The sequence below is a fragment of the Tamandua tetradactyla genome, chromosome 16 (genome assembly GCF_023851605.1).
Source record: "Tamandua tetradactyla isolate mTamTet1 chromosome 16, mTamTet1.pri, whole genome shotgun sequence".
NCBI classification, from domain to species: domain Eukaryota; kingdom Metazoa; phylum Chordata; class Mammalia; order Pilosa; family Myrmecophagidae; genus Tamandua; species Tamandua tetradactyla.
The window spans coordinates 13,063,822-13,077,320 of record NC_135342.1 but is presented as its reverse complement, the minus strand read 5'-3'; the positions used below and the strand labels follow the sequence as shown (position 1 = coordinate 13,077,320).

Sequence of the window (13,499 nt, the reverse complement as noted above, 5' to 3'; positions counted from 1 at the left end):
ACATGCTTCTCTCTGGCTCTTGCTGCCTGTTTCTCTGCAGCCCCCTGGTCTCTTTGCTTTTCTTCTACCCTCTCAGGTGCCCTCCTGCTTGTGCCTTCACATGTGTCTGAGATGTTCTTCCCCCGATATTCCAGTTGAGCTCAGTGGCCTCCTGGTCACCTACATAAAATGGCAACACCCTTCTCACCCCCAGAACTTCCTAAGCCCCTTCCCTTCCCTTATTTTCCTCCATAGCACCCTCTGATATGTTATCCTATTTACTCATTTATTTTGGTCCGTGTCTATACTCTCCCATTATAATGTAACTTCCTGAAGTCTGGGTTTTCTCAGGTTTATATATGCCCTGCTGTAGTCCCATGCCTACAAGAGTGCCCCTGCACATGGCTAGCACTTAATACATTTCTGTAGAATCAATGAAGGACAGAAGGAAGGAAAGAATGAAGGAAGAAGGAATGAAGAGTATGAGGTTTAAAACTACAATGGTTTTAGGTTAGTGAAGAATGGCCAAAAGGGAATAGCCCCAGTAGGAGGTTAAGAAATACATTATGCTGGTTCCAATTTTTAAAATTAAAATTCAAATTTTATGAAATGAGGCTATTGAACAAGATGATCATTCTATAGATCTACTTAATGGATTTCAAAGCGAGAAAAATTCCCAGGAACATGTGACATGAATTCTTTATTTTGAGGACCTCTGCATTGCTGAAGCGTCCTGCTCTCCGGGAGGAGTGAGGCATATTCTTTCCCATTTTTACAGCACAGGTCAGTGTGGAGTGGATGGGGGTGAAACAGACTTCTCATCGAGCCGAAGGGCAGAGCGGCACAGAGGCAGGGGGCTTCCCGGAATGGCCCCACGGCAGCTGACTGGGCTGAGGATTTGGAGGGTCCTGTCCTCTCTCTCTTTGTATCATGACATTGTGTGGGAGATTAATACCCCAGGGATGAGCTTACCATAAACCTTTAATCCAGATTTGTGTATTATGAAGGGGAGGGAGACCAAAGAGAGAAACAGACTGTGCTTCCAGGAATCAAGAAAGCTCACTTTGATTGCCATTTCAATTAACCATTTCCAACCCCAGCCTGATCTCAGACCCTATATGTAGCCCACTGATTGATATGCCTCTTTCTCACCAGGAAAGAGAAGCTGAGGGAATTTGAAGCATGAAGGAGGAAGGGTAGACTGGGCTGAACTGTCTGACAGTGTAACAGGAGAGAGAACATTTTAACCCATGAGGAAGCTGGGGGAACACTCACAGGTACTCAGGATTACGTGAAGTAAAAAGACATCATTCTCAACCTTTGGAATGCCTGTAGTTGTAACTGACCTCAGTGACATTTGTCTTTTCATTTACAATTCTTGCTGCTTTGTCTGGTTCTGCAGACGCCCCAACACCACCACCAGTCCAGGTAGAGCTATGATTGGCAGTCTAACCTCAATCCTTCCCGCTGCCCAGCTGGCCCCCACACGCCCCCCACGTGCACCCACTCTCTTTTAAGGGGCTGGGAGGACTTGGTCCCCCACAGGCCCTTGATCTGTGCTGTTCCAGGTGGGGACTGACTGCAGCTTCCAGGGCCTCCTCAGCGAGACATCATCTTCACGAATTCTGCAAAGAAAAGTGCTGGGTGAGGTGCCTATTTTAAGAGCAGCTAACATCATTTTTTGAGCTTTTGCTATTTGCCAGGTGGATCTTTAGGAAATTACTTAAACCATCTAAGCCTCAATTTCTTCATCTATAACATGGGAATCATAGAGTTGCTATTTACCTTAAGTGGTTTGTAAGATAGTTAAATGAGACGATGCTCATAGGACATATTAAGGGTTTGAATAAATAGTAATTACTAGTGTCTTATTTTATCTTTTCAACCATCCTGGAGGGTTAAGTGCCATTTTAGAGATATGGAAGCTGAGGCCAGCAAAGGTTACCAGCACAGACAGCAGATGGCACATCTGAAGGAAGACAGCTTACAACTGACTTTAGTGAACTTACTGGTCCCCTTAGATCTTGAGGTCAGTTTGTCCTTCTCTTGTCTATAGTTGGCCTGAGGACGTGGCTCCCCTCCCCCACCCCGACCTCTTTCAGATGTTCTTCGATGCCAATTGTGCACCTGACCCTGTCCAGATTCAGCAGCCATCCAAAAAACATCTCCTAAATTTCCGCATCAGGCACAGAAAATGCAGAGATGGTGATGGCTCAAAGAACACACTGCACTAGCCTATAGGATTGTGCAGCTTAGGAAGCAAACACAACTCAATATAGCAAGGTTTGCAGGAAGTTTGTAACTTCCTTTGGAGAGGACCAGAAAAACGTCTGTAAGTGTTCACAAGTGGGAGACACACCCAGCTAAAGATGAAGGAAAGCTTCTTTACAGAGGCTGATTGGCATGAGTTCCAGAGGGATGGATAAGATTTCAATGTGTGGACATGAGAGGGAAGAGGTGTGGCAAGTGGAAGGAATATCAGGGACAGAGGACCAAAAGTTGAGGAACTCATGACAGGTACCAAGTTTGCACCAGAGCATAAAAATTCAGAGAGTGGTTGTAGAAGATAAGTCTGATTGTTCGGGGTCAGATCATGGATGGACTAAGAATTTTTGGACTTTGGCCTATAGGCAACAGTTAGATGCTGAGATTTTTGAACCAGAGAATGTTAAAATAAACTTGACACACCCTACTTATGCCTCCTGCAACAATTATCCCTACTCTCATCCATACAAGACTCTAATCTGTTTCTTTTATTCAACTATTCAATTGCTAGGTATTGGAGACGGAATGACTATGTCCATGTCCTCAGAAGGAAACAAACAGGCAATAAACCATCATAAACTACTGTGATGTCACACATCAGTATTAAAGCAGAGGCATGCCTGGAATGTTATAGGAATACAGAAAAGATAGGGGGGAAGGGAGGTGCCTGCCTAAATCATAGCTAAGAGTGAGCCAGGTGACAGGAGGAAGGGGCTTTCAGGCTAAGCAGTGACAGGAACAAAGGCAGGGAGAGACAACAAAAATACTGGCACTTCATGCATGATTTCTTCTCGTTTTCTCCAAAGCCTTGGAAGACATCCTTGTCACCCCCAGTTTGCAGATATGAAAACTGATACCTAAAGAGAGTAAGAACTAACTTAAAGACACCTAATAAGAGACCATTATGAATATGAACCTTGCAAAAACGACTCGAGTCCCAGCTTCTAACCCCTCCATTATCATGATGGGCTATTCTGTTCCTACAATAAGGGCATCCAGTAAATAAGAAAGCGCCGGGAGAGGTGAGAATGAGTCCTGAGCACGAGCAGGAATAGGCCACTGAAGGAGCAGCCTTATGCAAAAGCAAGAAGAGGAGGGAATGACTCAGCTCTTTGAAATGATGTGGGGAGAAAAGGATGGAATTTGTGTCTCCAAAAACCTATCGCCCTTCATCAAAGTCCAGCTGGGGGAAGCCTGAGAAGGGTGGCCAGCTGGGAAAATCACTCGAGGATTTGGAGGTGGAGTCCCACCATAGCTGCCCCCACACGACGTCACCTTCAAAGTCAACGGTGCCGTCTCCATTCATGTCAGCTTCCCGCACCACCTCAGAGATCTCCTGGGGGGTGAGCTTTTCTCCCAGAAGCCTCTGCATGGCCTGCTGCAGCTCCCCCAGAGTGATCTCCCCATCTCCGTTGGTGTCAAACTGAATAGAAGCAGAGGGGCATCATATTAGCAGCAACAATATGATAATAATAATCATAATCAGTGTTGATTGATCACTTACATGAGTCAAGAACTATGACGCGAGCTTTAAAAGCATTGTCCATTAGAATGTCAGCTCTGCAAGGACAGGTATATCGTTTTTCAGTTTTATTTAAAAATTTCCAAGACCTACACATACTCACCAAGCAACAACTTCCTCTCCCTCACCCTGACCCCATCCCATGATCCCTCTAATCTATTTTCTGTCTCTATGAATCTGCTGTTTCTAGATATTTCCTGTAAGTGAAATCATGCGATGTTTGTCCTTCTCTAGGCAGGTATTTTTGACCATCTGGTTCACTTCTCCATGCTCAGTTCCAAGAACACTGCCTTCCATATGGTAGGTATTGATAAATATCCTTCCACATGGTGTTAATGATATTTGTTGAATTGATGAATTATGTACAAACCACTTTGCTGCATACCCTTAACCAATATATTCATAAGTCTTGTACATTCCACCTCTAAAGCCTATCTGGGAGCCAAGTGCCCCACTCTACCTCCGCCAAGACTCACGGGGCTCAAGCCACCAGCCTCTCTTGCGGACCATTGCATCAGCCTTCTGGTGGTCTTCTAGCTTCCACAGTGCTGCTGCTATGGCCTATTAGCCACACCTCAGGACTTTACAGTCACCTTCATTTATAACACATCAGATCTCGTCAACACCTCTGCTTAAAATCTCCTATGCAGGGTGCAAAGGTAGTTCAGTGGTGGAATTCTCACTTGCCATGTGGGAGACCTGGGTTTGATTCCTGGTCCATGGACTTCCCCCCAAAAAACAAACAAGCAAAAGAAACAAAAAACAAACAAAATTTCAACACAATGGTGCTGCAATATCAGGATACTCACATGGAAAAATAATGAAATGTGACCCTGCCATACAGCATACAAAAGGAAAAAAAATCTCCCACTTACGTCTTAATAAAACTGTCCCCACCCCCCCAAAAAATCTCACACTTAGAATAAAATCTTTACCCCTTTCCGTGTCCCAAAGACCCCTACATGACTTCACCCTGCCTTCGGCAACTCTGAGAGCTTATTTATTTTCTGCCACTCTCCCTCCAGCTTCTGCCACTCCAGGCTTCTTGCTCTTCTCAACTCTGCCAAGCTCCTTCGTCTGCTGCTTCCTCTGCCTGAAGATGGGTCTCCTAGGGCAGCACGGCCTGATGGAAGTATAATGTGAGTTTCATGTGATCTGGCAACTCCTTGTAGGGTTTTACCCAAAAGAACTGAAGACAGGAATCAGGTAGATATGTGTACACCAATGTTCACAGCGGCAATATTCACAAGAGGCAAACGGTGGAACAACCACACAACAGAAAGTCATTTAGCCTTAGAAAGGAATGCAGTTTCCATACATGCTGCAACATGGCTGAAGTTTGAAGATGGCATGTTGAGTGAAATAAGTCAGACATAAAAGGTCAAAGAGCGTTATGATTCCCAATTATATGAAATATCTAGAATAAGCAAATTCATAGAGGCAGAAAGTGTTTTAGTGATTACTAGGGGTCAGAGGGAGAAGGAAATGGGTACAGAGTTTCTATTTGGTAATAGACAGTGGGGATGGCAGCACAACATTGTAAATCTAATCAATGCCACCAAATTATTCAGTTAAAACGGTTTAAAATGACAACTTTTATACTACACATATATATGTAAAATGTTGCCACAATAAAATAAAAAAAGAAACTCAATACTTTCAACTGAAAAAAAAAGTTAAAGGGACCAGGTGAAATTAATCTTAATAATCTACTTTATTTAACCCAATATATCCAAAATATTATAATTTCATCATGTAATAAATTTAAACATTATTAATGAGCTAACTTGAATTCTTTTTATATAAGTATACTAAGTCTTATGAAATACAGTATGTATTTTCCACTTACAATTCTCAACTCTGACACTAAAGTATTATAAAAATGCCTGATCTATATTTAGATTTCATAACATTTACAGGTGAAAAAGTATACTCACCTACTCAAGTTGCTCCAAATGAATTATTTTCCTATAACCAAATCGAGTATTTGTGTTTTTAATTTAAAGCTAAATTAATTGACATTAATAAAATTTAATGTTGGGTGGGTAATGGTGGCACAGCAGCAGAGTTCTCGCCTGCCATGCTGGATAACTGGGTTTGATTCTCAGTGCCTGCCCACACACACAAAAAAATTAATTGCACTAGCCACATGTCAAGGGCTCAGTAGCTATAGGTGACTAGCAGCTACCATATGGGACAGGACATTTTCATTGCCGCATAAAGTTCTATTGGACGGTGCAACTCTAGATCTTTACATGAGGCTGGAGAGGAAAACACACAGCTAGTAGGTGGTGATCTTCTGGGAGTTGAACTCATGTTTGCCAGGCTCCAAAATCTTAGCTTCAAAATACTATACTAACCTTTATATTTTCCTCCACCATCTCCCTTCCCCTTTGAAACAGATAACATCCAGTTTTGTCACTGGAACCTCTCCGAAAGAGGACAGGACTTTATCAGGGTTTCATAAGAGTACTTCAGCAAGTACCCTGCCCTCCCTGGGGCTCATTTCTTGGCATCTGTGCAAGTAGCTTAAACCAGATAATCTCTTGAGGTCCTGTTTGGGCTCTCAAATGCTTGGATTCCTTCCTCCTGTCATATGTGCTATAATCAGAGTCCCTAACATTTGTTTTGGAGATTGTAAGAATGTGGCTATGGTTTGTAATTTCCATGAGCCTCAGTTTCCTTCTCTGTATAATTGGTATAAATAACTGCTTACTCCTAATGCTATCTGTGAGGATTAACTTAGATAAAATATTTAAGGGCCTGGTCCATTGCAAGTGCTTGAAATGTGTTTACTTTCCTTCCCCATGTATCCCACCATTGCTTTTGGTTTGGGTGGGCCCTGGCCATGGTAGTGACTACTTGTGGACTTCTGGCGTTCCCTCAACCATCTCCAGCTCCATGAAACTCCTAACTCACCTCCTTGAAGGCATCTCGCATCTCCTGGACCCCAATCATCCCAGCTGTTTCTGCAAGCAGTTTGGGGGTCATCAGCTCCACAAAGTCATCAAAGTCTACACGGCCACCCACTGAAGAAAGAGGCAGGACAAGTGGGGATTTCTATGGCCCAGCCTTCCATGACTTCACATTTACCCTTCAAATCTGCTCAGGAAATTGGCCTGCTCCCACCTCCTGCCTTCTAAGAGCATCCTGTGATCATCCATGTCCCTCTAAGTCAAACCGGGGTGGACAGTGCATGGTGTGGTGGAGGAAACCAATTGTCCGTGTGACCTTGGAGAAATCTCTTCATTGGTTAAGGTCTCTGTCCCCTCCTCTGTAGTTTTATAGAAGGGGGCTATGAATTAAATGAGCACCAGTCTCTTCCAGATATGAACACCACCACGTTCTTGAATTAAACTTTGTTTCCTCAGCTATATGCCCAGAAACAAATTTGATAGCAACTGTATCCCAGTTTTGATCTCAAAATCAGCTGTGATGTTTGTCTAAAACTCCTTGTTTTTTTTCAATACTATTCCCCAGTGATAGCTCCAATTTTGTTTCTAACATCAAATGCAGCTCCAATCTTGCATTCTACTGATGAATCTTAGTGTTAATAGTAATACATTTAATACGGCAAAGCCTTTACCTGCATTAGCACCTTTATCCCTTCCTTTCCAAAATCCTAAGAGGTAAGGAATGATAACATCTTCCCTCGACAGATGAGGAAACGCAAAACCCAAGAGTGGAGTCAACTCCACATTTCAAAACTACCCCAATTAGTAATTAATACCAATACTGGGACTTGAACTGAAATCTGTTTCTAAAAGTCATCCTCTTAACTACTTCGAAATGCTGCCTCCCTAAGTATAGTCTGAACCGTGTCTTCCTTATCCAATCTTCTCATCCCTTTCGCCCTCTTCTCTATCTCCAGTTCTACTCAATTGTCATAGCCTTCTCGATGCATCACTCCCACCCCCACCCCACAGCTTAATTCTCCCCTCACCCCAGTCATTCTTCCCACACCCTGGCCTCACAGTTCATGCGGATTTGCTGGCCCAGTTCAGTCAGTTCCATTTCCGTGGGCATGTAACCCATGGTCCTCATGAGATTCCCCAAATCCTTACAAGAGATGAACCCATCTCGGTCCTTGTCAAACTCAAGAAATGCTTCCCGGAGCTCTGAAAGTTAAGACAGAAGAATTTTCAGGAACTTGGAATAATCATTGGGGAAGGGCAGCAACCTTGGAAATGACCAATGAGGCACTGACTAGAGGCTCCTCAGAAGAGGACGCATTAACATTTTTTTTTCAAAAGGGAGTGATGCATGAAATGTGTTAATAAGAGGAATGCTTCCTGAGACCAAATGATGGCATTGAAACCCTTCACATTCTTGGGTGACATTATGGAGAACCTCCAAATTACCAAGAGAAAACACAACCAGTTTTCTATTCATCCTAAAACACACGTGTGTCACTCCTGGGTCTCTGAGACCCTTGGGGTTGGGGTATCTCTAACTTCTTTGGGAGGTTCTTAAACAGCCTTGAGGAGTTACTTAAAATCCTAGCTGAGTGGGAAGGGAAAGAGACATAATGTTCTCATGTGTAGGGATTTATACTGAAACGCACAAACAGATAGCAGGGTAAGTGGGTGGATGGTAGTGAGGGGAGTTTTGGAGGAGAAGGCATTACCTTCAATTTCATCTTGTCCCAGTGGTCTTTCCTGGAAGATATGCAGTGAAGAGGGAATTTGGAGAAAGAGCAGGAACCCAACACCCCTCTTCTCCAAAGACAAATCCTCTTTCTCCCAAGCTACTTCTCACCCTTTCCTGTTTCTCCTTCCACTCCTCTCATCTTCTTTCTTCCGTCTTCTAACTCCTATTCCATTGCTCTTTGCTTCTTGCCCTCTTTCCCACCCCTTCTCCTCACTTCCTCTCCCCCACCCTTGAATCATATTTCTCCCTTTCTGCCTTTCTCAAGGAGACAACCATCAAGTTGTGCTGAAAGGACCCTTAGAGGCCATCAAATCCAATCCCTTCATCTTCCAGATGAAAAGGAGACAGAGTTACAGCTAATGTGTTCAGGCCACTCATTTTGTGCCAGGTAGTTTCCACAACTATTTTATTAAAGCTCAGGACATCTCTTTGTGGTAGAAGCAAATACGGTTCCCATCTTACCAATGAGGAAGCAAAGGGACAGAGGTTAATGAACCTGCCAAAGGTCACAGGCTTCGTAAGTGGCAGATCCCCTCCTAAGGAAGAGAGACATTTAACTACTCCCTCAAGGTCACACAGCAAGTCAGGCAAACACTGGAATTTAAATCAGGGCTCCTAACTCCCAGGTCAGAATTCTCTGCTGTACACCCCACTGACTCTTTTCTCCAACCTCTATCCTTTTTTTTTATAAGGGTTAGAATCCTGTTGCATGCAGCCAGTGTTCAATGGCATTCAAGATGCTCAGTGCTGGCACCATCAGTTCTACAACTTCTGAGAATTTTCCATCGCTGCTGCTCCCACCCCGCCTAGATATATCTGAAAGGTGAGGTCTCCATATATGGCATGCCACCTGGGAAATTTCCCCAACCTCTGGCCTGTTTCACCCCTTTTTCTCCCTTTATCTTTCAGCCCTTCAGCCTTTCCCCCAGCTCCTCTTTCTTATTATCTCTTTCACTGCAAACTCCCTCCCTCCCTTTTTTTCAGGACCTTGAAATAAAACAATTAAAAGTATGCCCATTAGAATCAAACAGTTCTGACCCTGACACTTACTAATTGTATAACCTTAAAGCAAGGAACTTCATGACTCACAGCCTCAGTTCCCTCACCTGTAAATGGGAACAAAAGTATCACGACCTTGGAAGTTGTTCTGAGAATTAAATGACCTCAGAATGCAAAGCCCTCTGTACAGGTTGATCTCATCGCGCTGACTTAATAATTGGCAGCTATTGGTATCAGCGTCATCATTACAATGTGTGTCCATAAAAAAGAATGATGATCATCGATAATGACATCGTCCTTAGTCCCTTTTATTTTTTAATTCTCCTTTTTCTCTTCTTTTTTGCCCTGTCTTCTGACTTCACCCTAGTCGACATGTCCCCATTATACCCCCTGGAATTTTTCTACCAGCTCCTTTCATGCTCTCTCTAGCTGTTTCCTTAATTCTGTTGCACCCATCACATTCTTTTCTGTCTCCCCTTGCCCTGCCCCTCTGCCTTGCCCACCATTCCCCACCGTCCCCCACCTCACCCGTTGTTTTTCAGCGATGCCTTTTCTCAAGAAGATGCAGGCGGGGCCCATGGGAAACTGCATGGAGGGGACAGGGCAGGGCTCACCAGGCACCAGTCTCAAGATGGTTCCCTCTCTTTCCTGTTGATACCTCGGCCTCCTGATCTTCTCTATCACTCCTTTTGCCAATCCTTCCTCTGCCTCTGACGGACTCTCCTGCAGTCCCTGCATTTTAGAGCTGTGACAGTTGGGTTGGAAATCTCTACCCAGGTTAGGGAGGGATCAGAGCTCTTCCTGTCTCCCCATCTGGCTTGAGTGAGATGGGAGGGGAAAGACAGCATCAGGCTCTGGCCTTGTATTCCCAGGATGGATTGGAAAAATTTTTAAAAATTGGGACTTGAGGGGAGGCATCATCTTGCTCGACTTTCTTTTTACTGTCTCTATAGTTTTGCTTTTTCCAGAATGTCACAGTTAGGATGATATAGTATGTGGCCTTTTTGAATTGGCTTCTTCCACTTAGCAATATGCATTTAAGGTTCCTTCAGTTCTTTTCATGGCTTGATGACTCATTTCTTCTTATCATTGAATAATATTCCATTGTATGGATGTACCACAGTTTGCTTCCCCATTCACTCATGCAGGACATCTTGGTTGCTTCCCGTTTGGAGCAATTATGAATAAAGCTGTTATAAACACTTGTGTGCACGTTTTTGCTTGTCTATAAATTTTTATCCCATTTGGATAAATACATAGAAACGTGACCTCTGGATCATATGGTAAGACTGTTTAGCTTTGTAAGAAATTGACCAATTGTCTTACAAATGTGGCTGCACCAGAAACCTGTCTTTTGGATTAGGGACCCAAAGGATTTGCTGAAATTTCACCCTTTACAGGGTAGTCCCTGGAAACTGAAGCAGCCACTGCAGGTTACACCCCCTTGTCGGTGAGCTGGCTCCCTTCAAAAACAAGAGGAGAAAGGATTGAGCCGAGTCTGCTCAGTTCCTTCTCCCCAAATCACTCAGAGAAGGTATCCTCCTCTGTCATGGTCAGGTTCATGTGTCAACTTGGCCAAGTGGTGGTACCTGTTTGTCTGGTTGGGCAAGTGCTGGCCTGTTGCGATGAGGACATTTCATAGAATTCAATCATGATCATGTCGGCTACATCCACAGCTGATTCCATTTGTAATCAGCCAAGGGGCGTGCCTTCTGCAATGAGTGATGCTTAATCTAATCACCGGAAGCCTTTTAAGGAGGATTCAGAAGAGACAGTCTCTCCTCCTGCTTCAGCTGGTGAGCCTCTCTTGTGGAGTTCGTCCAGACCTTCCATCGGAATCGTCAGCTTCACAGCCTGCCCTGTGGATTTTGGAATCTGCGTTCCTGTGGTCACGTGAGACTTCTATAAATTTTATACTTGCGAGTGTTCCCTATTGATTCTGTTTCTCTTGAGAACCCTAACTAATACATCCTTCCTCAGAGACTTCCTCTAGCTGGAGTCTCTGGGCAATGAAGACACAAGGCTGCTGCACAAACTCAAGAGCATACTAACCATACTCCCTTAAAATTCCCTTAAGATTTGGGATGCCAATAGTCACCAACACTGAGTGTGATCAGGCTGGAAACTAAAGCACATAGGCCCCTCCTTGAAAAGGGAAAACGTGAAATCTGCAATGTTAAGTCTCCCTTCAAGGAAGAAAGCAGCTTCAGTGACATGGAAACGGGGTGAGGCTGATGCATAGTCGTTGGGTTTATCCGAGTGCAGTGGCAGCAACTATCTAGATTTAGGACATATGAGTGCACTTCGTGCAACTCAGAAACAGTGGCTGGGTCTCTGAAGCAAAGATCAAAAGCCATGACTCAAGCTGCATTTTGCTTTCTGTCCAGTTTTTGTCTCATGGTTCTTTTTTTGTCTGTGTGTGTGTTTTTAACATCTTTGTTCCCTAACATCCAGCATCCTAGGAGACAAAAGGCTCCCAAATATAAATTAAGGACATATCCCTAACATAATTCCTGACAGATGAGATGGCATCTTGCCACACAGGTAACAGAAGACCCAAAATGAACTCCTTACCTACAAAGGGGCTCCCTTTTTCACACACCAAGAAGCCTGGAAGGAGAGTGCGAGTGTGACCACGTCCTTCCCGCTTGTCTGCCCAGTCCTGGATCGACCCTCCTCTAGCTGGTTGCCCGAGGGCTGCTGCAGATCCAGGGGAAGACACACAGGCCCAGTTCTCCCTGTGACACTCAGAAGGAAAGCTTTTCCAGAAGGCCCCCTGCCCCTAAGCCCTACAGACTTCCCTCTGCATTCCACTAGCCGAAGTTCCATCTCATTCCCCTACCCAAGCCATCCAGATGGATTACTTTGGACTCTCCATACCACCCTATGGGCAGGGCTCCACTTCCCTGAAGCACACGAAGGAGGGGAAATCAACACTCAGGGACGACTTAGGAAGAAGAGGAGTGAAGGGATGTTAGGGTTGTGCTGTTTTGAAACTTTTATGAACCCCAGAAAGGCTATGCTCTTTTAATCCTAATCCAATTTGTTAGGGACAGACCTATTGTAGGGTGGGACCTCTTGATTAGATTGTCTCCATGGAGACGCAGCCCACTCAATTGTGGGTGAGACATTTTGACTATTTTCATGGAAATGTGACCCCACCCATTCAAGGTGGGTCTTAGTTTACTTAAAAGAGCTCACAGCTGAACAGCGAGCTAACATAGAAAACCACTGGAATCAGAAGCTGAAAGCAATACAACTTGGGAGCAAAGGACCAGAAGATGCCAGCCACGTGCTTTCCCAGCTGACAGAGAAACCCTGGATGTGATCAACTTTTCTTGAGTGAAGGAATCCTCTTGCTGATGCCTTAATTTGGACATTTTTATGGCCTTAGAACTGTAACCTTGTAACATAATAAATCCCCTTTGTAAAAGTCAATCCATTTCTGTATATTGCATCCCAGAAGCTTTAGCAACCCAAACAGGGGTCAACCATCAGTGGCATCTTAGGTTTCACCTCATATGCCACTGGAGACCGATGGTGAGCCATGATCCAATGAGCACCTGCTATGGGCCAGGCATTGTTCTGGGATGGGATTAAGAGGCAGCAATGAGGAAAACAGGTATGGCCACTGCCTGCTCTCATGGCATTATGTCTGGAAAACTGCTGAGGTTCTGAGGCCATGTTTGAGCTTGGCAGGAAATAAGACAGGCTGCAAGGCCTCGGGGTGGCAGACTCCGGAGTCTCACAAGAGTCACTGAACATACTTTCTCTCAGGAGGATGGTGACTGTACCCAAAAAGTGGGGTGTCTGGAGCATGAGCGCTAAGTCAGAGCCCGGTGCTGGCACTCCCAGCTATGTAACCTGAGGTAGTATTTACCTTCTCTGTGCGTCCCTGTCTTCACCTGGGAAACAGTGTCACCAGGAAGAGTTGCTGGGAGGTGTATAGAGTTGGGACCGCTGCCATCCGATACAATGGCCGCTAGTCACATGTATCTGTTTAAGTTAAAAGTGAAATATTCAGGTCTTCATTGCACTGGTCTCATTTCAGGGGCTCAGGAGTCACTGAGCCAGTGGCTCTCGT

General features: G+C 44.5%; 1 protein-coding gene across 1 annotated transcript; it reads right to left on the bottom strand.

Moving 5' to 3' along the window:
• Window positions 1–2,962: 2,962 nt before the first annotated feature.
• On the bottom strand, window positions 2,963–11,868 carry CABP5 (calcium binding protein 5). Its single transcript, XM_077131305.1, has 5 exons — window positions 9,944–11,868; window positions 8,394–8,424; window positions 7,741–7,884; window positions 6,686–6,795; window positions 2,963–3,667 (listed from the first exon to the last, which is right to left on the bottom strand). The coding sequence occupies exons 1-5, from the start codon at window positions 10,151–10,153 to the stop codon at window positions 3,404–3,406; spliced, it is 759 nt and encodes a 252-aa protein (XP_076987420.1). The 5' UTR covers window positions 10,154–11,868; the 3' UTR covers window positions 2,963–3,403.
• Window positions 11,869–13,499: the final 1,631 nt, after the last annotated feature.

Coding starts and splice junctions, on each gene's coding strand:
- CABP5 (XM_077131305.1), bottom strand. CDS start 10,153: ATGCAGGGACTGCAGGAGAGTCCGTCAGAGGCAGAGGAAGGATTGGCA. Junction 8,425..9,943: donor GCATCGCTGAAAAACAACGG/GTGAGGTGGGGG, acceptor CATATCTTCCAG/GAAAGACCACTGGGACAAGA. Junction 6,796..7,740: donor CCAGCAAATCCGCATGAACT/GTGAGGCCAGGG, acceptor CTCTTTCTTCAG/TGGGTGGCCGTGTAGACTTT.